This window comes from Corylus avellana, chromosome 2 (assembly GCF_965113065.1).
Source record: "Corylus avellana chromosome 2, dhCorAvel1.hap1.2, whole genome shotgun sequence".
In the NCBI taxonomy this organism is placed as follows: Eukaryota; Viridiplantae; Streptophyta; class Magnoliopsida; order Fagales; family Betulaceae; genus Corylus; species Corylus avellana.
Window position 1 is genome coordinate 1,913,062 of NC_142491.1, and position 25,787 is coordinate 1,938,848.

General features: G+C 35.0%; 1 protein-coding gene and 1 pseudogene across 2 annotated transcripts; one reads left to right on the forward strand and one right to left on the reverse strand.

Annotated features, from left to right (window-relative positions):
• Positions 1-6,821: 6,821 nt before the first annotated feature.
• Positions 6,822-9,397, forward strand: LOC148587176 (uncharacterized; annotated as a pseudogene). Its single transcript, XR_015911335.1, has 2 exons — positions 6,822-7,197; positions 8,732-9,397. The product of XR_015911335.1 is annotated as an uncharacterized LOC148587176 (transcript).
• Positions 9,398-12,658: 3,261 nt separating this feature from the next.
• LOC132161842 (uncharacterized) lies at positions 12,659-14,271 on the reverse strand. Its single transcript, XM_059572048.2, has 2 exons — positions 13,920-14,271; positions 12,659-13,129 (listed from the first exon to the last, which is right to left on the reverse strand). The coding sequence occupies exons 1-2, from the start codon at positions 14,250-14,252 to the stop codon at positions 12,659-12,661; spliced, it is 804 nt and encodes a 267-aa protein (XP_059428031.2). The 5' UTR covers positions 14,253-14,271.
• Positions 14,272-25,787: the final 11,516 nt, after the last annotated feature.

Below are 25,787 nucleotides of genomic sequence, written 5' to 3' on the forward strand. Positions count from 1 at the left end.
GAATGAGATCCCTAGAATTCTCTTTAAATTTGAAAATTTTAAATTCATAAATTTTAGCCGTTCATCTCATTTAAGCGTCTAAAATAAACCATGTTTCAGTATTTAATCAGGAAATATGACTTATTAAATTCCTTGAGGGTAGTTTTCTTATTAAATTTCCTTATTAAATGCTGAAACATAACTTATTTTAGACATTTAGATGAGATGAACGGATGTGATTTATAAATTTAAGAATCTCAAATTTAAGGAAATCTCGATCCCAATTTGAAACCACCGTTACTCACCAAATAAGAAAGAAAATTAAAAATTTTGAAACATTTACTTTTTTTTTTTTTTTTGTCATTTCTTTTCTCCTCTTCCCTAATTGGTATATCAACCTGAATATACCAATTTGAATATCTGGGGTTATTTATTTTTTTCATCGCACTGTTTTTTTTTTTTTCGTTTTCATTTGGATATCTGGGGCCAGTGCGGGGAAGTGAATTTGAATACAAAAAAAATTGCCCTTTAGGAAAATATAAATTTTATAAATTATGACTATTGGGAAACTATCACATTTTAAAAAAATATGACCATTAAGAAAAGGCAAATTTTTTAAAGATATGATCCTCGGAGAAAGAATAAAGATATATTTAAAAAAATAATACTTAAATGAAATAGTGAAATGAATAGCTAAAATGTTAAGTGTGATGTAAATGATTTGAAAAAGTTAATAGTTAAAATAGAGAAATGTAATAGTTTTTTTTAACTATTTTAACTAATAATGGCATATTTGGGATTGCGTTTAAGAAATAGAGCTTTTAAGTAAAAAAAAAAAAAAGCTTTTAGGCAAAAGCTTTATTTTTAAGCTTTTGTCAAAAGTGTGTTTTTATCATTTTTTGGCTTTTTGACCTTCAAAAGCGCTCTAAATTTTTTTTTTTTTACCAAACAGGTTTTTTTTGTCAAACGAGCTTTTAGGGTGTTAAACGCACTTTCGAAGTCCACAAATACAATCTCAAACAGGCCCTAAGTTTTGATGAGACTAAATTGGTTAGATGTACCATCTCCAATTAAATCTATTGAACTTGCTAACTTCGCCAAGTAAAACTTGCTTAGGATTCCACAGCACTCATCTTCAGGAAATGCAACACATAATGAAAAGACAATTAATTTCCAAAATAAATACATGAGGGTTCAAAAACAAAAACAAAACAAAACAAAAAAACGCCAGCCTTGCTGCTATCTCATGCAGAAACATATTTGTTCTTTGAATCTATTCTACATCCTTCGAAAAACATGCCACAACACGAAGAATCTTACTGAAGCATTTATCTTCAAGTCCTAGTTCCATTCATAAATAAGGAAATGGTCCTTTACCAGGAAGAGTGAAGATAGTGAAGGTTGCACAAGGCAGAGCCAAAGAAAAAATACAATAGAATTTGCCAAAATATTTGTCTCATCCTTCAACCACCACTTGCTTGTAAATTGTTTTCCAAATTACATATTTCAAGCAACAATCTCTAAACTTTTCCAACAGCCACAACTAGAAATGTATCCATGATATAAAATGTTTACAAAAATGAGATTCCACAACTATTCTCTACATTTAGCACCAGGTGACAAGCTCATAAAGAACATTACATAATGAGTATTACAAGACCATGTGATGGAAATCCCAACTGAGGTGTTTGTTGTACCACAAGAATTTTTCGCTTGCTCTGTTTTCCTGTAACAAGCATGATCACTGATGTCACAATCTTATGGTTATAGAAGTTATATATTTTGTGAATATTTCAGCCTGTTTATTTCATTGTTACGATTGGGTATACGATTGGGTATATATATACAGAGTATTTGAGATTACAAAATAGGCAAGGGAATACACAGTGAATGAGAGTTTTCTTTTTTAGAATGATCTGCCCATTGCTTGTCTTGATTTGATTTTGGTTTCCTTGTGTGTTGTAGCCGTTGCTTGATTTGTGGCTGTCCTGTGGGTTGCCTTGTGTGCTGTAGCCGTTGCTTGATGCGTGCGATTTATTTCCATATGGGTCTGGTTCTCTATTATCCCCCCTCAAGCTAGACAAGTGGCATACTATGTTGAGCTTGGTGCGCATGAGGGAAAAAGGAGAGGATGCGGTGGGTTTAATAAAGATGTCGGCTAAGTTATCTTTGCTTGAGATGAAGTGAACTGCTAGTGTTTTAGCTACAACTTTATTACGAACAAAATGAAAGTCAATTTCAATATGCTTGGTATGAGCATGAAAGGCAGGATTGGCAGAGAGGTATGTGGCACCAATGTTGTCACACCAAAGGGTGGGGGGTGTAGGGAGAAAGATACCAAGATCGCGGAGCAGAGATTGAAGCCAAAGGAGTTCAGTCGCAGTGGTAGAAAGAGTGCGATATTCAGATTTATTTATTAAAACAAAAACAAAAAAGCCTAAAATACATGCAAGACTATCATAATTTTCTTTAGTTCTACTACTATTTACTAATATACAAGGAAGTCACTAGATGCAAGAAGTTTTTGAAAATTCCCCACAAAAACAATAATGTGGGGAATTTCATTTGACACTGCCTTAAGAGTCCTCCTGTCTTCTTCTTTCTCTTCTTCATCCTTACCTCTTTTGCTAAAATTTCAGTTTTTTTATGTGAAAATCCCCTCCCTCCTCTATTTCCTCACTCTTATCTTTCTTTTAGTCCCTTCTGCTGCATGAATATATTTCGCTGTTAGCATCCTGGTCATGGCCTAGGACACCAGAGCATAGAGACAAAAGCTAAACATAGAATAGTTTTTATGCATAACTCTCGAAATGATTCATTCATAAATTTAGTAACCGATATATTTCTCAATTTCCAAGTTGATACAATTTTGTTAATTTTCTCTGATATATTCAAATTTTTGGTGAGGCCATTACATGCTGTGCCAACCAGCTTCTACACAAGTTTTTCTTTCCTGTAATAACTCAACAAGATAAATTTTAGTCCCTTTTTCCTCTTTTGATAAGTCTAATGATAGAAATGGATCAAGTAGAAACATAGTTTGATGATTTCTGTATATCAAATGAATTCTCATAATGCTTAATGTCCCATTGTAAATTTGTAATACACTTAATATTTCAGTTCCCCTAGCTATTAGACACAAGGAAAACCAACCAGTTTCTCAAAGCTAATGATTAGCTTATGTGGCTTGGGCATTGGCTTTGGGATTATCAGGTCCTTTCCATTTTGGACGGGAGAGTATCCAATTCATGGCTAGAGCCACAAATGGGACATGTGTCCCACTAATAAAAAATAATAATAAAATATTATTTAATATTAAGAAAATTTTATATAAAAAAATAATTGGTGGCCATCTTGGCAATAGGGGTGCCGGCCACCCCCATTTTAGCTAGGGTGAGCCACCTCCCAATAGCCGACCAAGGGAGGTCGAACCACCCCCATAAGCCCTTGGGAGTGGTCCGGCCACCCCAAGGGCCAAACGAGTAAAAAAAAAAAAAAAATTAATGGGTTAACCCTTGGGGGTAGCCGGACCACCCCGTTGGGCCAGGGTGGCTTTGGCCATCCTAGATCGGCCGAAGCCTAATGATCAAATAATTTATTAAAAGAAAAAGCATCCACATAGGCTTAAATTTCAATGCAGATAGATAAAAAAACATAGTAGAGGATTGAAGGGTAGTGAGTTTTCCCGAAGATTTAGATTTGGAATTCAAATTCAGCTTCTCCAATACGGCCGTCTAGTCTTCGCCTTTTTCCATCAAAACCCCTAAATTACACACAAATCCCAAAACGAGAGAGAAAGATTTACGATCTTTGTTTTTCTATTTTATAAATGCCTTGTAATGAGACTTTATGACCTGTAATGGTTGGGGGTATTTTAGTATATTGAGTGCAATGCCAGCCTGAGTTTATTATTTTGAGAAATATATCACCATCACATAGGATGGTGACATGTTATTTAGAAACCAATTTTTTGAAAGAAAAAAAAATGATAAGTGTAGCATTTTTTCTTTCAATAAACTTTCATTTTAAACTTAACATTGTTGTAATGTATATGTGTTACGAACATTTTTTCAACTCATTATTTTTTCTTTGACTTTAAAATAGTGCATTGAATTTCTTATTATCTGTTTGCGTCCATCTCTTAAATGTTTATGACCGTTTATAAAAAATAATTTCGATCTTTTTATACATTGAAGAGTGTTTAACGCATGGCGATGAGTTTTTAAGAAACTTTTAAAGACAACACTCTTGTGTGATTTTATAGCATTGTGAGATTTTTTCATACTCTACTTTTCATCTTTTGTAATTTATTTATTTTATTGTTAATTTTTAGATTTGAATTATTTTATAAAAAATTTGTGTACCCTCCAAAATTATTTCCAACAAACGTGACTATTTACGCCCCACTTCAAGAGCCTATAACGAGTCGAAAGACAGTCTTCAATTGATTGTGAGCCATGAAAAGAAGCATGCTTAGGAATAGCAATGGAGGACCAAGCTAGTTGACTATTTACGCCCCACTTCAAGAACCTATTACGAGTAGAAAGACAGTCTTCAATTGATTGTGAGCCATGAAAAGAAGCATGCTTAGGAATAGCAATGGAGGACCAAGCTAGTTTACTCCACTTTACCCCTTTAGAGAAATGCTATATATATATATATATATATATATATCTTATGAGATAATGACACATTTTCTAAAAATACTAGATCTCATACATGATACATCATTTGAAAATAATTTTTGAAAAAATTAAAAAAAAAAAAAAAAAAAAAGGTAGTGTAGCACCTCTCCTCAACCCTATGATGCTTAACCTAAATAGCTTTCCAAATTTCAATATAATTATAAATCTTAGACTTCGGAGGCTGCCACTGAGGAATATCATGGGGCTTGTTTGGGAATGACCTTTGGCTTTTAAGTGGCTTAACATTGTAATAAAATTTGATTGATGTGAAAAAAAAAAAAAAAAAAAAATTGTTTTGTATGAAAAAAGTGAAAAAAAAAAAAAAAATTATAATAATTTTTTTTATTTGAAAATAATTAATGTAATGTCAAGAAAAAATGTTGAAAGTTGAAAAAATTAATGAATAGTGTGCGGCTTTTAGTGGCTCTCGCCAAATCAGTCCCATTATTCCCTAAATTTACAAGAGAAAGAATTACAAAAGTTCATATGCTAATCACTTTCAAAGTTGTACTTTGCATGGGCTTGTTTGACGAAAGAAGTTAAAAAGGAGGTGGAGTTTTAGGGAAAAAAGAAAAAAAAAATATTTTGTATGAAAAAATGATTTTTTTTTTCTTTTTTAAGTGATTTTTTTATTTGAATAATGATAAAAAGTTATTGATATTATGTAAAAAGTAAGAATGTTAAGGGTTAATTTTGAGAGTAATAGTATTAGACTATTTTTTGGGGAATAAGATCCTCTCCAGTTCAAAATAGACCGAAAAATATTCAATCCATGGTTAAAAATTATAGAGCCACAAATGGGGTATCTGTCCTACTAACAAAAAATAATAATAAAATATTATTTCATATTAAAAAAAAAATAATAATAAAAAGAGGTGGTTGGCCATCTCATCTTGGCCATTGGGGGTGGCCGGACCACCCCATTTTAGCTACCCCTAATGGCCGGATAGGGGTGGCCGAACCACCCCCTAGCCCTTGGGGGTGGTACGGCCACCCCTTATGGCCAAACTAAAAAGAAAAAAAATTTCGTCTGGCCCTTGGGGGTAGCCGGATCACCCCTAAGGGCCAAACCTTTTTTTTTTTTTTTTTTTTTATTTGGCCCTTGGGGTGGCCGGACCACCCCCGTTTGGCTTACGGTTGGCTTCGGCCACCCCAAACCGGCTGTCTGGGGTGGCCCTTGGGGGTGGTCAGGCCACTCCCAAGGGCTAAACGAATTTTTGTTTTTTTTTTTTTTAGATTTGGCCCTTGGGGTTGGCCGGATCAACCCCAAGGTTAATGAGGTGGCTCGCCCCCGACCGGCAGTCTGTGGTGGCCAATCACCCTTTAATTTATTATTATTATTTTTAAAATATATATATATGGGATAGATGTTTTAGAGATCCTGATCATTAACTGGATACTCTCCGGTCTATTCATTAACTAGATACTCTCAAATTCAAAATGAACTGGATTCGGATCCTAATTTCTTCTCTTTTTTTTTTTTTTTTTTTTTTTTGGTCCTTTTGGCAAACAGGCACCATGAGTAGTTGGTACTTTTGTCCCCAGGTTTATCCATCAATCGATTAAACACTTCCTTACCAACTTCAAATATATATGGATTCCGTAGAGAAAAAAAATATATAAACATCTCAGAACATGTGTAAATTGATAGCCACAAGTTGGTCGGTAAAATAATTAATAGTTAAATTCATTGAAGACTTGTGCAACATCAAATTATTTTATTTTATTTTATCTTTTTTTACAAATAATGATGCATTAAAAGAGTATATAGGGGCGCAACTTAAATACATAAGAAATATACAAGCGAGCGACTAAAAATGAAAAAAAGAAGAAGAGAATATAAAAAAAAAAAATCAAAAAAATTAATTACTAAGGATGCAAGCCAACTTGCAATCCAAGTAAAAAGCATGTAAAAAATAAATAAATAAATAAGGTCCTCAAAATTTCTCGAAAAATCCTCGAAGCATCTATAGCATTCTTTTCAAGGTTGCTCAACGAATCCTCAATGTATTTAGCATTTCTTTATTTGATAGGCACCATAAAAGACAAAGGAGGGTCATCTTCTATACCACTTCACTCCGAGATTTTCCGCACCACGTCAAATCTTATTTAATAGTCATCTCTTCTAACTTTGTGTAGAAGTGTACAACACTTGTATCTATCTGGAGGGAGAGAGAGAGAGAGCAAGGGTTTCTTAACCATGGCGGCTTCCTTCTTGCTGAGATTTATTTTCCCACCGCCCCCTTCTCTGTTCATCACAGGGATGTCAATGATTAGCTTAACATCCTTAGCTGTTATGGGGTTCTCGGAAGTAAAAGGAAAGCACTTGCAGTATTCCAAGTTTTGGAATGTAAATGCTCCAAACAATGGAAGAAGGCAAATTAAAGTTTCTAGCAGAACTGGCATGCTCGTTATTTATACTCCCGCATTTCTCGCTGGTCTTGCATCCTTTGTTCTTTTCCAGCATCAGGATGTCCGATTTCTATTGGTCGATGCAGCTCTAACCCTTCATTTCTTCAAGAGGGTCTTTGAGGTAAAATTACATATGAACTCTAATTTACTGCAGATTTGATTCTCAACAATGTGGTTTACTTGATTGTATTATTAGATTAGTGCTTTAGTTGATCTGACACTGACCCAGAACAGATTTTGATGTCTTCCAACAAATTTTCTTTCCTTTTAATTAATCTGCTTAATTGGCAAATGTTATGGATCTTGTTTTATTAAATAACTGATAAAGGTTTGATGTTTTTGGCAATTAAAAGTCCCTCAAAATTGTTCTTGGTGTTGGAGAAAGATTTTAAAATTGAGGGATGTTGCCAAAAAGTTTTTAAGATTCATTGTGGGGGATGGGAATAGCTTCTATCTTTGGTTGGATTGGTGCACCCGAATGGAGTATTATATGAAAGGTATGTTTATAGGGTAGGAGTACTTTGGATGCAAAATTGTCTAGTGTAATGGATGGAAAGGATTGGGCATGGCAGCCTGCCCGATCTGATGAGGTTGTGAATATTCAGCATAAACTTTCTTTAGTGAAGATTGGAGAAGTTGATAAGGCAGTGTGGGTGATCTCAAAGAAGAATTCTTACACCTGCAGCCCTGCAGCTGCAGGGATACTTGGAATGCACTTTTTGTAGTAGATTTGTGGTGGAAGTTGGTTTTGGTTCTCTCATGTTATACCTAGGCAAGTTTTCATTCTGTGGCTTGCAATTCGAAACGGTTTAACTCGGGGGAGAAGCTTATAGGATGGGGATATAGAGGAGAGGTGCAGTGTGTGTTTTGCAGGAGTATTATTGAATCAAGGGGGCATTTGTTTTTTTGAATGTGGTTATAGTAGAAGATTGTGGAGAGAGCGGAGAGGCAAACGTTTAAAGGCTGTTATCTGCAGAATTGTGTGGAGTGCAGCAGTGTATCGGATATGGAGACAAAGGAATAAAGGGGAAGGGGAAGTTTAAAAAGAATGATGTAAATATAACTCTTTGTAGTAAATGGGGTGTTATACAGGATATCTTGTATTGATAGGGATTTGTGTTGTATTGAGTTTAAGCTGTACTAGCTTGCTTGTTAGGAGCTGCTGTAAAGTTTCTGTTGTTCTAGCCTAGTTGCTAGAGTGCTTCTATTGTGTTTTGGTGTTGATACAAAATCAGTCATCCAAAAAACAAAAAATATTGAGAAACAATCCCCCAAAGCAGCAAATGTAAGAAATCCTAGTCCTTTCTTGGATTATGACTGTTAAAACTGGAAAATACTAATCTTTCTTTGATTGTGAATCCGATTTCTCCTGGCATTTTTTGCCTACAAGTATGTGTTAGTGTCAATTGGTAATTTTTTACATTGTACTCGAAATTAGAGAGAGAGAGAGAGAGAGAGAGAGAGAGAGAGAGAGAAAGGGGGGGGGGGGGGGTTGGGGCGGCGCTGAAGACCAAAAAAAAAAAAAACCATTGCTGCCCATATAGCTACTCTAATCGAACCATGTTAAATTCTTAGTGTCTTAATTTTCTCTGGATTATAACAGCCAATTAGTGCTTTTTGTACTAAAATTTCCTTTGTGTTACCATGTTTTATAGGTTCTATTTGTTCACAAATATAGCGGGGGGATGATTCTTGATTCTGTAATTCTTATGTCTTAGTTACTTCTTGTCAACTGCAACCATGATCTATGCCTAACACCTAACACAAGGGATCTCAGAGCCACCAATTGATTTGAAGTATCCTGGAATCTTACTGTTTCTTATAGGAATCAGTGGCAACTTCTACCACCATTACCTCCTCTCCAAACTGAGGGGAGAGGGTGAGAGAGAATATAAGATTCCCAAGGGTGGTTTATTTGACTTTGTGATTTGCCCACATTATCTTGTTGAAATTATAGGTTTCTTAGGGATCTCATTTATCTCTCAAACATCCTATGCATTCTCTTTCACTCTGGGCACTATCTTTTACCTGATGGGAAGGAGTTATGCCACTTGGAGATGGTACCTCTCTAAATTTGAAGATTTCAGTGAGGATGTCAAGGCCCTCATTCCATATGTTTTCTAGTTTAAATATATATATAAAAGTAATGTTGTTTGATGAATGGGCACCTTCAGTTCATCTGTAATTCATGTAAATTAAGTCACAGGAGTTGTTCACAGCTTGAGGTCTTAGATAGATTGGTTAATGGTATACTACTGAATTTTATTTCTAATTTGGGAATGTATTTATGAATATATTGATGGCATGTGGAAATCTGAGTTATAGGATAATAGGAATGAAGTGAATGAATGAAAATGGTAATCTGGTTGACACAATTGAAATGATGAATGAAGAAAATGGACTTGAATGGAATAGGAAATTGGACTGATTGAGGGTAGTCCCAACCTTCTTACAAGACTAAAATTGGTTCATCAATGTTTTTTTTTTTTTTTTTTTTTTTTTTAAAAAAAAAGTAGACTATTATATGATTGATATACAACTGGAAATTGTCAGTGAAAATTAATTTTTAATTTTTTTTACAAGGTGTTGATCTAAGGCTTAATTTTCACTGGCATATACAACTGGAAACTGTCAGTGAAAATTAATTTTTAATTTTTTTTACAAGGTGTTGATCTAAGGCTTCATTTTCACTGTCATATTTTCAAATTATATGACAATCTATAATAGTATACTAAATAACGTTATTCATCACATATTATTACTATATGAAATTATCAACACACTACTCTAGCTCCACCAATCACTACGAGACATATTTTAGCTCATTAAAGACTTTCTCAACGCCTCTTTGAAGACTGCTCACCTTTACCACTTTCGCATCTCTTTTTTGAATGAGTAATAGTATACCTAGGACTTCTATACTCTTATAATCCAATAGTGATTTTAGTGCTATAAGTAGGATTTTTTTTATTGGTAGTTTTGAAAGCCATATCACCTTTCAAAGAGATCAAAATAATAATAATAATAATAATAATAATAATAAAAGTTCTACTCATAGCATTAAAGTTTTTTTTTTTTAGATGAATGAGTAATTTCATTAAGCTCAAAACACAAACCAAACAACACCTCAACCAGTTGCAAGCCTTTATAAAAGGCTAGAAACAAAACATGCCAAACCAGGAAACTAAACACCTGCAGAAACAGCAGCTACAAAAGCAATTCTGCAAGTAAGTTCCTTAGGGAATACAAAATAAGATTCTCCCTAGACTTTGAAAACCTTCATTTTCCAACTATTCTAGTTTTGACTTCCCATAAGATTTGGTGGGTAAACTGTGCTCTCAAATTGGGATTGAGATTTCCTAGAATTTCCTTTAAATTTGAAATTCTTAAATTCATAAATCTCATCCTTCATCTCATCTAAGCGTCTAAAATAACACATATTTCAACATTACATGAGAAAATTTAATGGAAAAGCTATCCTCAAGGAATTTAATAAGTCATGTTTCCTCATTAAATACTGAAACATGATTTATTTTAAACGCTTAAATGAGATGAACGACTGAAATTTATAAATTTAAAACTCTCAAATTTAAAGAAAATTTGAAGGGATCTTAGTCCCTCAAATAGAGCATTGTCCACGCTCTACAAAATTTTCAACAATTTGCTGTGATTGATGGAGAGGCTTTTAGAGGCATTTTAGCATTTTGACTTTGGGTAGCTAGGCTGCCGTGAATGTTGACTTGCATAAGTAGCTCAGAACACGTAGCATTGTTTAGTTTCTTGAACATGTTGGAAATTAGGTCCAATTTGTCAATTTACTTATAGATTAATGTAAAGGAGGAGGAAAAGAAACCTAGAAGCTACGAGAAGGAATTCATGTGAGAAGGAGAAAGGTTCGTGTGAGAAGATGAGCTCTGCAAAGAGATGAATTCATTAGAGTAAAACTTTAATACTAAATAACCCAAAAAAATTCAAGGAAATGTATCTATGTAAGCTCAGAATCTTGTGAGGTCCTTAGAGAGAAGAATGAGAAGATTTCATGGTTGAAGTTGGTTTGGTTTCCTCTTATCATCCCTAAGCAAGCTTTCATTTTGTGACTTGTTATGAAGGATAGGCTCATCACAGACGATAGATTGCTAAATTGGGATTACAAAGGTGATGTCCGGTGCAGGTTTTGTCATAATCAATTGGAAAATCGTGATCATTTATTCTTTGAATGCAACTTTAGTTATAGAATTTGAAAATTTTGTATGTTGTGTTGTAGAGTTGATAATCCTCATGTGATTTGGAATGATATTCTGCGGCTAGGATGCAGCAATTGGGGGCACAAAACTCTCAAATGCCTGCTATGCCACTTAGTTTTGGGATCAGTTGTTTACAATCTATGGCACACGAGGAATGAACTTAAACATGTTGGTCAGCCAAGCACGGAGGATCAGTTCCTGAAGAAAATCTTATGGGAAGTCAGAACTATAATAGTTGGGAAATTAAGGTTTCCAAAGACTGAAGAATCTTGTTTTATGTTCCATGTCGAACTTGCATGCAGAATTGCTTTTGTAGCTGTTGTTTCTACAAGTGTTTAGTTTCCTGGTTTGGCATGTTTTGTTTCGAGCCTTTTATAAAGGCTTGCAACTAGTTGAGGTGTTGTCTGGTTTGTGTTTTGAGCTTAATGAAATTACTCATTCATTGTAAAAATAATAATAATAATAATAACCCAAAAAAAAAAAAAAAAAAAACTTTAATGCTATGAGTAGAACTTTTATTATTATTATTATTTTTAGTTTTATTTTTATTTTTATTTCTTTGAAGGTGATATGGCTTTTAAAACCACCACGAATAAAAATCCTACTTATAGCATTAAAATCACCATTGGATTATAAGAGTATAGAAGTCCTAGGTATAATATTACTCATTCAAAAAAGAGGCATGCAAAAGTGGCAAAAGTGAGCCGGCTTCAAAGAGGTGTTGAGAAAGTCTTTAATGAGCTAAAATGTGTCTAGTGGTGATTGGTAGAGCTAGAGTAGTGTGTTGATAATTTCATATAGTGTAATAATATGCGATGAATAATGTTATTTAGTATACTATTATAGATTGTCATATAATTTGAAAATATGATAGTAAAAACTAACCCTTAGATCAACACCTTGAAAAAAAAAATTAAAAATTAATTTTTACTGACAATTTATAGTTATATATCAGTCATATAATAGTCTACTATTTTTTAAAAAAAAGTGTTGATGAACCAATTTTAGTCTTGTAAGAAGGTTGGGACTATCCTCAATCAGCCCAATTTCCTATTCCATTCAGTCCATTTTCTTCATTCACTTCAATACTATAACTCAGATTTCCAAATTTCATTAATATATTCGTCAAATACATTCCCAAATTAGAAATAAAATTCAGTAGTATTACAGTAACGAATCTATCTAAGACCTCAAGCTGTGAACAACTCCTCTGAATTAACAGATGTACTGAAGGTGCCCATTCATCAAACAACATTACTTTATATATATATATATATATATATATATATATATATATATATTACTTTATTTTTTTATATATATATTACTTTATATAAACTAGAAAACATATGGAATGATGGCCTTGACATCGTCACTGAAATCTTCAAATTTTGAGACGTACCATCTCCTAGTGGCATAACTCCTTCCCATCAGGTAAAAGATAGTGCCCAGAGTGGAAGAAAATGCATAGGATGTTTGAGAGATAAATGAGATCCCTAAGAAAACTATAATTTCAAAAAGATAATGTGGGCAAATCACAAAGTCAAATAAACCACCCTTGGGAATCTTATATTCTCTCTCACCCTCTCCCCTCAGTTTGGAGAGGAGGTAATGGTGGTAGAAGTTGCCACTGACTCCAATAAGAAACAGCAAGATTCCAGGATACTTCAAATCAACTGGTGGCTCTGAGATCCCTTGTGTTAGGTGTTGGGCATAGATCATGGTTGCAGTTGACAAGAAGTAACCAAGAGAGATAACAATTACAGAATCAAGAATCATCCCCCCGCTGTATTTGTGAACAAATAGCACCTATAAAACATGGTAACACAAAGGAAATTTTAGTAAAAAAAGCACTATTTGGCTGTTATAATCCAAACAAATTAAGTCAATAAGAATTTAATATGGTTCGATTAGAGAAGCAATATGGGCAGCAATGTTTTTTTTTTTTGGTCTTCGGCCCCCCTTTCTCTCTCTCTCTCAAACATGAAGCTAATTTTGAGTACAATGTAAAAAATTACCTATTGACACATACACTGTTTGTAGGCAAAAAATACCAGGAGAAAATCGGATTCACAATCAAAGAAAATTTGTTGGAAGACATCAAAAATCTGTTCTGGGTCAGTGTCACATCAACTAAAGCACTAATCTAATAATACAATCAACTAGGGCTGAGCGTCGGTCGGTAATGTCGGTTTCAGTAGAAAAATTTTATTTTCACCTTTCGAACCGACAATGTCGGTAAAGTCAGTTATTTCACCGACTTATTCCGTCAAATTTTATTTTATTTCGCATTTCAAACCAAATGGCGGTCGGTAAAGTCGGTATCAGTCGGAAGTCGGTAAAGTCGGTGTCGGTATGTGGAAAAGTGGCAAATTTGTTAGTAAAGTCGGTCGGTAAAATCGGTTCGGTTAAAAAATCTCTTCCGCCTACTGAACCAAAAATTTTGGAATAAAAAAAATCATGCCGCCTATTGTCCGTCATCTAGTCGGTAACGGTCGGTGTCGGTCGGAAGTCGGTAATTTGCTGAGCCCTACAATCAAGTAAACCACATTGTTGAGAATCAAATCTGCAGTAAATTAGAGTTCATATGTAATTTTACCTCAAAGACCCTCTTGAAGAAATGAAGGGTTAGAGCTGCATCGAGCAATAGAAATCGGACATCCTGATGCTGAAAAAGAACAAAGGATGCGAGACCAGCAAGAAATGCGGGAGTATAAAGAATGAGCATGCCTGTTCTGCCAGAAACTTTAATTTGCTTTCTTCCATTGTTTGGAGAATTTACATTCCAAAACTTGGAATACTGCAAGTGCTTTCCTTTTACTTCGGAGAACCCAGTAACAGCTAAGGATGTTAAGCTAAACACTGACATCCCTGTGATGAACAGAGAAGGGGGTGGTGGGAAAATAAATCTCAGCAAGAAGGAAGCCACCATGGTTAAGAAAACTTTGCTCTCTCTCCAGATAGATACAAGTGTTCAACACTTCTACACAAAGGTAGAAGAGATGACTATTAAATAAGATTTGACGTTGGGTCCACATAGACCACATTCTATGAATTTAATTATTCTACTGGCCAACATGTGTTTATCAATTTATACATGCTTTGAGATGTTTATATATATATATTTTTCCCTATGGAATTCATATATGAGTTTAACTTTGGTCCAGTTGATCCTTAAAACCACCTCTTTACAGCCCCAATCAGCAACTGCCACATAAGCACAAGCACAACAAGTGCACAAAATTAAACTACACCCCAATTCACTGGATGAAGACAAGAGAACGAAGAAAAGAGACCCAGCGGCCAGCGCTGGCCGTGGGTTTGACCCACGGCTGGCCAGACCAGCCACCCACGGTCAGCGCCGTGGGTCTGGCTGGGTCACCCTCTCCGGCGCAAGCAGCGTATTTTTCGACAGCCCAGTCCGATCCACAACAACCAGCCTGCGTCCTTTCTCCGGCCATCCTTAATGTAGCGCCCTAGATTTAAAATCTTCATTTAAAGATATTAATTTGAAGATAATATTATTTTAATATTTATATTAAGTAATGAGATTTGTTCTTGTAGAATTTATAGATTATATGAGTATTATAGGAATAAATTTTTATTTGAGATCATTACATTCTAAGGTTTAGAATAGATTATAGCTTGATAATTTAGTTGGTGACTTTAAGAGATATGATGGTATAATAATACATATTATACATTTGAAGGAAAGTTAGCTTTGAGGAATAGTTGATTTGGTGTTAGCAAACGAAGAAGGGTGTGAGAATGGTTAGATGAGATTAGATATAATTTTAATAAGGAGTGGGCCCAAGGTGTTGTTAATAATGCTCATCTCTTATTATATAGGACCAAACCCCTTCATGCATAATTCACACCATTTTATTTCTTTTTCCTTATTTAGCCATCTATTTCCACACTCCCCTCTCTTTTTCTATAAGGCCCCCACTCACTTTCTTTTCTTCCTTCTTTCTTCCTTTCTTATTTTCTACCAGCACACCAACCCATCTCTTCCACCACTTTCTCCAATGCCACTTATTACCACTCATTACTCCATTCATTTTTCTTTCTTCCTTCTTTCTTCCTTTCTTATTTTCTACCAGCACACCAACCCATCTCTTCCCCCACTTTCTCCAATGCCACTTATTACCGCTCATTACTCCATTCATTTTTCTTCCTTCCTTCTTTCTTCCTTTCTTATTTTCTACCAGCACACCAACCCATCTCTTCCCCCACTTTCTCCAATGCCACTTATTACCGCTCATTACTCCATTCATTTTTCTTCCTTCCTTCTTTTACCACATGACTTGGACTTTTCTTTTAATTTTCTTAACTTCACCTACTCTCATTGCTTTATTACTTAACAGAGAGCAAGAAACAAGAAGATAGAGAGAGGGAGCTTTACGAATGTAAGAAAGAGAAGACAGGGAGAGAGAGATGTTGGAATAGAGTGAGAGATGGAAAAAAAACTCATGAGAAAGAGAAAGCGGGTGAGATGCTAAGGGGGAGAAACAGAGATTTAGAGGATGGCCAAGAGAGAAATTTGCAGAATAATAAAAATGGTGAACCTTTTGATTTAATCAGGATGATATTGGGTGGTTTCACTCTTAAGGATTTTGAATTAATTTTTGGAGTTGATTCTCTATTTTTGGGCTGAGTTATAAGATGTTTTGGGTTGGATTTTAATGGGTTAACTTCCCTAAAGCAGTAGACTGGAGTTAATTGATTTTCGTGAATTGTTATTAATTTAGTTGTGAATAAATTGTTTTATAACCTTAGGGTCCATTTCATTTGCGGAATAGACCACTGGAATGGAATAGCTATTCCTATGAAATAGTTATTCTTTTGTTTGGTAAGTGTCTATACCAAAGAATAGTTATTCCCGTGGGAATTACTAATCTTTTACACACAGGAATATCCATTCCTCTAAAAAATTAGAGGAATAGCTATTTCCGAGAGAAAAGACAAGGTTTTTAGGAAAAAAAAACCAATTTTTTTTCTTTCAAATTTTTTAAAAAATAATAATAAAATCTCACTGGGGGTGGTCTTGGCCACCCCTCATGGCACGCCACCCCCAAGGCCCCCCCGATGGCACCGGGGGTGGCAACACCACCCCTAGAGGGCCACAACATGCACCGGGGATGGTTGGTGGCAGCACCACCCCTAAAGGGCCACAGCGAGGTCCTCTGGGGGTGGCTGTGCCACCCCCAATGCATGTTGTGGGTGGCCGACCACCCATTGGGGTGGTCGGCCACCACACATTTAGCCTTTATTTTTTTTATTTTTTTTTATTTTGGAAAAATTAGAAATCAAATGGGCTTTTTAGTAATTTTAGTTCAATTCCAATTATGAAATATGTGTTGCCACCAAACTACAGAATTGAAATAATTATTTCATTCAAACCTCTTTCATTCCCAATTATACCTATTTATTTAATTTCCTAATAGAATACCCATTTTACAAACCAAACGGAGCCTTTAACTTTAAAAATCAAAGAACCTAGTAAACCCACAACAAACAATTAACCAAACCTAGAGCTTGCACTTAATAGGCTAAGCTTCATTTAATTTTTAATTTGATATGTGATATTGATGGTTCAACCTAAGACCACAATCAAGTTGAAAAGGCTAAAGCATTAAGCTATGCAAAGCAGCTCTGGTACAACGAGAAGTTTTGGAAAAACTATTCTGATTCTTACATGCTATAACCGTCCATTGACAAACAATACCAATTGTACGCAGAAAATAATCAGACTTTCTTAGGAGCCAATTAATAAAAGAGAACCTGCAACTCTAAGTAAAAGAAACATTAAAGACAACTAACCTCAACATCAACCATATTGTTTTCTTTAGACTTTAAGAATAAAAAAATCTTCAGTTCTTTGTTTCACAATTATTGCACATGTCAAAACAAGGAAACAAAACAGACATTTTCTAGCAAAGAAAAACCCCAATAAGAAAAAAAGTTAACTTAGTTCCCCATTTAACTTAACTATCCCCCCTACACTATTTGCAATCAACTTCAGTGAAAGAAATTAACAGCATTCGCGTGATTTGTTTCAGTCTTAGCACTATTCCTCAAAACTTTCGCAAAAAATTAACAAATGAAAAAGACATAATCAGAAGCTCTTAGAACATATACACTTACAATCAAATGCATCAATCAATTTTGAAAATCATCAAGTGGAACAAAGGGGCTTACGGAATCGTGGGTCAAGTAGGTGTCACAATAATCACAGTAGTACCTGCAAAAAATTTCGAACTTTCTGTCCACCTGTCCAACAAACCAGAGCACTAAAACCTAAATCATATAATATGTAGCTTTCAGTTATATTAAAACTTACATTATCTTCTGTTGATGACTAGGGCATCAAGTCGAAGTCTATTCTGGTATTAATTATCCTCTAATCTTGTGGGTTGACATTGTACTTCTTTTTCGCTATAAATAAAAATTTACAGGTGAAAGGGTGAGTCAACGACTCAGTAAATAAACATAAAAACCAACATCAATAATAGTATCAGCATGATAAACAAACACGTAAATGCATACATATATAAGTCAACCTTGTGACCAAAATAATCATTTCTATATAGAAATCTTCAGTTTCTCATAATAAAATTTGTTCTCTTTTCTTTATAAAAACTTATTTCTCTTTTAAAAATATCCCTATTTCCTGATAGCTACCGCTACCACTGTCAATCCCGGTATACACCTTTCATAATTTTCTCATTCCCTAGTAGCTACTGCTACCGCTAACAACCCCGGTATACTGCTAACATAATTTTCACATTCCCCATTAGCTAGTGCTACCACTATCAATCCCAGTATACTACTATTATAATATTTGCATACCCCAGTAGCAACGGGTACCGTTAATAATCCCGATATTAATGCTTTCAACTCCAGTAGCTATTGTCACCACTATCAATCTTGGTAATACCTCTTTCAATTTATTACTACCACTATCAATCCCGGTAGCAATAGCTACCACTATCAATCACAGTAATTACTGTTACTGCTATCAATCCTAGTAATACTGCTTACATCATCAATTTACACTTTACCCCCTAAAGTATTTTGAGTTGACACTTTACTCCTCCAAAATAACTAAGTTTTGGGGGTAAAGTGTACTTCATAGGGTCAAGTATCAATGCCAGGTACTTTGGGGGGAGGGGGGGGGGGGTAAAGTGTCACTTTTTAAACATTGGGGTTAAAAGTACAAATGGATGGATAGTTCTTGGAGGTAAAGTATATTTTCCCCTAATTTAATTGTTTCAAGAGAGTAACACCATCCCTTTCAAGTTTCAAACCCTTTTTCCAAGTGACATTCGGTTACCCCCAAAACCATGTTGTTTTCTAGAAACAATTTACCACTCCAAAACATACATTATAAATTTACAAAACTAACCAATCCATAGGTTATATACACCAATGTTAGCTTCATGGAATTTATACTGCCCAAAAATATGAATTCACATTCTCCACAAAAGCAATCATCAAATCATCTTAAGCTCGTGGGGTACAGGCTTCCAATTTCCAAACATCAAAATTTAACTTGAAAACAACATGCAAGGATATCCAGCACCTAATCAATCGAAGGCCAATTCATGCAACTTGTATGCTTTCTAAAACCATCAAACAACTCACACAAATTTTAAACAACCGATTTCATTTTCTATTGAATGTTAATTATATTAATTCACAAGAAAATCCATTAAGCATCTGTAATTCCTAAAGTCTCAACCATATCAGTATCTAATAACAAATAGAATCCAAAACTAATCTTAATGTTCCACATGCTATTTGAGACAACCTTTAATCCGAGAATCACAACCCATATCAGTATCCACTCAACAAATGGAAACCAAAGCCAACATCAATACTCCACAATTGAGACAAAACCGTGACATGCAATATATAGATTTACGGTTTCCCCATTCAAAATCCCCAATTCCAATTGTTACTACTTCAAATAGTTATCAAATACCCATATCCGTTCTTACCACAATTTGAACTCAAACTAACAACACAAATTTGAGACCAATTCAAGATGTTAGAATATATTATTTCCTTTGTTAGAATATTTTAGATATCCCATACTGAGGATTAATTGATGTTTTCGATACCTGCAATAGGTCCCTCAAATGTTGTCTTGTCTAGAACTTGTAAAGCTCTCATTGCCATAGCCTTTTCTTGAAGTTTTTGCTGCTCTGAAGCTTTCTCTAAATGAGCAATTTTCATCACGTCACTGTTCTGTTGTGGGACTCTTATTTTGAGGATCCAAGCTAGCACTAAAGCAAAGAACACACAATTCTTTGTTTGTATGCTCGTATAAAAGTTGGGATTGAAAATTTGAGCATATTTCCACGTGCAATTTCTTTCCGGGGTCTGTTGAGGATATATGATTTGTAAATAAATCCTCAAGAGCTTTCAGCTCTCCTCTAATTTTTGGCGTATGTAGCACATCCATCAGATCGACATTTGTGACCTTTAAGACATCCATACATGATATGAGCAAAGTGTACGGATGCATACCAGTATAGCTAACATGTATATTATAAAGGAAGTCCTTCAAACTTTGGGCACATTTGTTGCTTGCTCCTCCATAAAGTATACGGTAGAACGTGTGTTTGAACACTGCACTGATCTCTAAGTTCTTTTTGATAGCTTTTACAGTGTCCAAAACTGGCCTAAAGTCACTTAGCATCATTTCGTGACTGAAGAAATTTGTGAATCTTTTCTTGAGATGTTCTTGAATCTTCACAAAGTTTTCAGCTGATTTTATATACAGTCTGAAGTAAAAACAGGCTAAATAACAGTAACAGTTGGCCAACTTTTCATCATAATCTTCAATATCTTCATCTCCTTCTTCCTCATAGGTCCTCGAGGATTTGGGAACAGGATTTGAATCAGATAACTTATCTGCATCCTTATTCCCTACTGGGTCATATAGAAATTCTGGGATTTCATCAAATATATGATTGCCATCATTTTCCTTTAGATTGAAGGCAACTAGGAGAATTTGTGCCAACGTTTGTTTTGAGACTCCTTCCTGTATACCAGCCATCATTTCCTCCCCATATCCAGTAAGTCACTGGTTTCCATGTGTTCTAACCTTATCATAGGCTCTTGAATTGGTTCAGCGTCACTCCAATCTGTTTTATTGGCTCCTCGACCTGAAAATTCTTTCGTTCCCAACGCTTTGAATCTCCTATTCATCTCTGGTAGAGGTTGAGATAGGAACTTTCGTAGCTTTTCTTCCTTGTCATTCCTTTGGTCGATGATCTGAGTGGGTTTGATTACATTTGACTCAGTAGTACTACCGTCTCTTCCAGATATTGTGCTAGTTAAAGCAGCCAACAATCGAGCCCGTGCATTCATTATATCTTCCATGATTAACGAAGATCGACAGCCAAGGGGCAGAGGTAAAACGAAATTTTACCATAATTTCTACAATTCACCGAAATTTTTTCTTAATCTTGTAATAGGCATTCAAAGAAAGCTACCAATTCATCATTATCAACAAACACTCTGAAACTTGAAGAGAAAAAAAAAAAAAAAAACCAGCAAGATTTGAGCGCCAGAGAGAGAAGAAAATAAAATACACCGAAGAGAGAGGGAGAGAGAAAGAGAGAATTACCTAAAGTAGTTTCCCAACCAAATCCTCTTGGTTTCCTTCCTTCGGTGATTGCTGAATAAGAGAGGAGAGAAATTTTGTCTTGTTCAGGGGGAAGAGGGATTTGAAGGGGGAGAAGGGGTGTTGGGCTGTTGGGCGTTGGGCGTTGGACCGTTGGCTGTTCTTCTCTTCCGGGCGGTCACGGTGGTCGGTGGGTGTTAGACCGTTGGGCGTTGGTGTTGCTTCAGCCTTCACTTGGGTAAAGAGTCGAGACTATAGAGTGGGAGAATCGGAAAGAAGAGGACTAACAATAGAGATTTTCGGGTACCTCAAGCGTTAGATATCCGACTACCTTTCCTTTTTTCTTTTTTGTTTAATTTGTTTTTTAAATTGAAAAAGAAATATATTAAAAGAGAATCCAAATTTAAAATATTAGCACTAAATTTAGGATGATAAAATTTATTTTAGGTAATATCATCCCTAAAGGATTAACCTTCGGCCCCTAAGTTTTAGTTTTAAATTCAAAAATAAGTTTTAAAGCATTCTAAACTAAATATTAACTCATAAAAATTTAACAATTTTATTATTATTATTATTAATTTAATATTTGTCCAACGAATTTTGGCAGTCGCATAGCAAGACTCCTCACAATGAGATTGAGAGCGCTAATTACCATTTATTCTTTTAGTTATAAAAATATTAATTTATTTATATCTTATATAGACCCGTTGATTAAACAAGCTAATTCGGGTCGCTCGCTTCGATTCGAATTCGATTGTACAAAATTCTAACCCACTAATTTTGTATTAGGTTCATGTATTTGTATTTCGTATTATGTTCATGTCGAATTTGTAAATTATGTCAAAAATTATTACCTATAAATATGACCTAAATGTGCATGTCCATATGGCGTCAACAAAGCAGGGCTTAGTCTATCCTTGTGATTGGTGGTGAAAGCAATGATTAAGTGTTCAACATGGTTCAAGTACAATTTTAACAATATGTATATAATGTTTGTATATCCTCCCCTCAAACTAGTTTTTAATGGTGAATTATACCAAATATTTGTATCTTTTGGTATCAGAGTCAACAACTATGTCGAGTATGAGATTAAACACAACTTATTGATTATAGAATCAAAGGATGTGCAGCTTGGTGATCGAGTCACAAAAGAGACAATCTATAGGCTAGATTTGAATGTATTGGTACTATGTATGGGCATTGAATACAGATAGATGAGTGGAACTACCAAAAGGGAAATGACTACCATCAGGTTAACGTCGATTGAGTGGGCCATCATGGACTTCAAATACAGAGTGTGGTCGTATATTATGATCGTAAGTGTCTCACATGGTTAAGTACCATCTTAACTATGTGTAAATAAGATATTGAATACCCACTCTTATAAGTTGGTTTTCAATTATGAGCTTTACTCAATATTTGTATCAAAGGTCTCAAAGTTCATTGGATGGTGAAGATTAATTATCCCATTTGAGTTCCAGCAATCACATCCAATTGTGTGAAGCACTTTTAGTATATAAAAAGTAGTGCTAAGTAAAAATGGGTATGTTTAGTAAAAAAACACTTAAGGGAAACATACATTTTATCTTCCCAAAGTTTCACCCCATTTTCAATTTGGCCTTCAATGTTTAAAATTCGGCAATATATCCCAATAAAGTATCAAAAATTCACAATATAGCCACTCGCTTAGCCATTTATGTCAAATTTGATGGAAAATGGCTCACTTACGCCCCACGTGCGTTATTTGGTTTAAACTTTTCAAAATTGCCCCATATTTTTTTGGAAGAATTTCAAAATCTCCCCAATTAAATAAACCAAAATAAATAAATAAATAAAATTTGGGGGTGGCTACGATTTTTGGTTTTTCAATTAATTTTTTTTTCTAATTTTTTGCTTTCTTTTAAAAAAAATATAGGGGAAATTAGGTCTTTTCATTAATTTCCCTAAAAAAACGGAAATTATTAACGGATAGGTCACATTGCCAATTTTGATACTTTATTGGGGTACATTGCCAATTTTTAAATATTGGAGGGCAAATTGGAAATGAGGTGAAACTTTGGAAGGGTAAAATGTAATTTTCCCAAAACATTAAAAAAAAAAAAAAAAAAAAAAAAAAACTTTTTTGCTACTTAAAAAAGGCCAAAAATTGTGTTTTAGGACACGTGGCATTTCTATGTGACGACACGTGGCATTCCGTTAGTTTGGGATAACGGAAAGTAACGGGAGTATCCAGTTGATCTTTTCCCATAAGTCAGATACCATTGTGATTGTTTTGGAAACCTAGGCAAAAAAAAAAAAAAAAAATATTGCAAACTCAAGTACTAAAAAAGTTAGGGGAAACTTCACTAAGGCCCCCTAAACTTCCGGCCGATTTTGCAGACCCCCCTGAACTTCAAAAACTCTTATTTTAGACCCTTAAACTTATATTTTCTCTCACTTTGGACCCCTCCGTCAGTTTTCAACATTAGATTTAACGGTTTGACTTTTTTATACCCATTATACCCCCGTTAAAACTACACCGTTTTGGATCCCTAAAAATTACAACTCACCCAACCCAAAATGACGTCGTTTTGGGCATTAATTTTTTTTTTAATTTTTAATTTTTTAAAAAAGCAAAATATTAAAAAAAAAAATTAAAAAAAAAAAAAAAGAAGGAGTAATATCATGGTGGCTCCAGCCACCCCCTGGCCGATCTGGGGGTGGTTTGACCACCCCCATGGCCAAGGGGGTGGTCCGGCCACCCCCTTGGCCAAAAAAAAAAAGGTATGGGGTGGCCGAAACCACCCCCAGCCCCTTGAGGGTGGTCCGGCCACCCCAAATGCACCGATCCCCACCCCCCCCCCCCTTTTTTTTTTTTTTGCCAAGGGGTGGCCCATGGGGGTGGTTCGACCACCCCCAGATCGGCCAGGGGATGGTTGGAGCCACCCCCTTGGCCAAAATGGGGTGGTCCGGCCACCCCATTTTGGCCAAGCCCGATCCTTCTCCCCCTTTTTTCCCTTTTTTTTTGTTTTTCTTTTTTCTTTGATTTTTTTTTTAAAAAAAAAAAAAAAAAAATTTAATGCCCAAAACGGTGTCGTTTTGGGCTGGGGTGGGTGCTGTAGTTTTGGACATTTTCGGAATTTCAAGTGGGCTGGGTAGGGGTATAATAGGCATTTAACATTGAAAACTAACAAATTGGTCTAAAGTGAGAGAAAATAGAAGTTTAAGGGTCTAAAATGAGAGTTTTTGAAGTTCAGGGAGGGTCTGCAAAATCAGCCGAAAATTCAGGGGGCATTAATGAAGTTTCCCCAAAAAGTTATTAACCTTTTTTTTTTAAAAAAAAAAAAAAATTTATAAGCAAAATTTTATTATCTAATATAATTCCAAACAGGCTCTAACTATGTGGATGCATTAATTTACGCCACCACGGCTTGTAGGACTAGATGATTCAATCTTCGAGCAAACCAATTTCCAGCTAACTTGCACGTCTTCATATATATCAACTATCTCTCCATCTCTATCTACTGTTAGTTTCTTCTCCTCGCATTGGCTCACTTTTTTGATTCTTTTAACGTAAATGGGTTCACTCTAGTGCCCAATCAGGCATAAACAACCTCAAACACCTTGTTTGTCTAATGCCCTTGAAATTCATCTACGACATCGTTTGATTCTTTATTTCTTTTGCATGATTGACTATCAATAATAACGATGGTGGAGTTGATAAAATTGGCTTTTTCTTGGGGTATATATGCTCCCCCCAGTGTCCTCAATGAATTTTATAGCACAAAGCCTAAACAAAAACTTCCATTAATGTGGTCTTTGCTTCACTTTTACGTTGAGCTCTACCATTTGATTTTCATATATCAACGAAACTGGCCTCTCAATTTTCAGATCTTTGCTATTTTGAACATCATGTTAGAGCAAATGATCAAATTCAGACAACTAATGATGCTTGCGTAGTAATAATTCTACAGCAAAGCGACCAACCAACTCTGTTGCAGTTTCAAGACAACTACATTTAAATTGTTTCCCTCCATAGTTAATGGATTGCATAGATTTGAATTGAATTTGTTTTATCTTTATCTAGAGAAAACTGTATATAAGCGTTTGATGGAATCTGTTTTATTTGATGTTCATCTTTTGTAAGCAGTAGAGTCTTGTAACTCTATAGATATTGATCGATAAATACAAGTAATGATATAAAGAGAATTAGAGTTATCATAGCATCATCTCAAATGTGATATAAAATTTAAAATCATCATTAAATTTGATATGATCATTATTGAATTTTAATTTATTGGTAATTTTAAACGCCACATCATATTTGGTATGACTCTAGGAGGACGGATGAATACACAAAGCCTATCTTGTGTGGGTTTGTCAATTTCTCCCCCATCATTCGAACTAATGGTCTCTTGAGCATTGTTGATGGCTCAGAACTTTCCCCACCTAAATACCTTCCCAAACCAGAAGCCAAGGGTACAGACTTGCTGAACCCATAATTTGTCTTGTGGGAGGAAAATGATCAATACATTCTTAGTTGGTTACTTGGTTTATTGTCAATCTCTCAGAAAAAGCCATCTTTACTGTCCATGACCTAAACACCACTCATCAAGTGTGGACAGTCCTTGCAAATCTTTATGCATCACTTACAACATACCCAAAGACAAAAAATACCAGTGCAAGAAAACCAACCAAAGTAACTAAAGTATGAAATGGGCCAAATAAATAGCACGATCATCTCCAAGGGATCACACAAAGTGGTTAAAAATTAAAGCACAGAAAGAGTCACAAACCTCAAGAGGTTCATAGGAAGAGTCACCCTCCAAGTTACACATCAGCCGTTAGAAA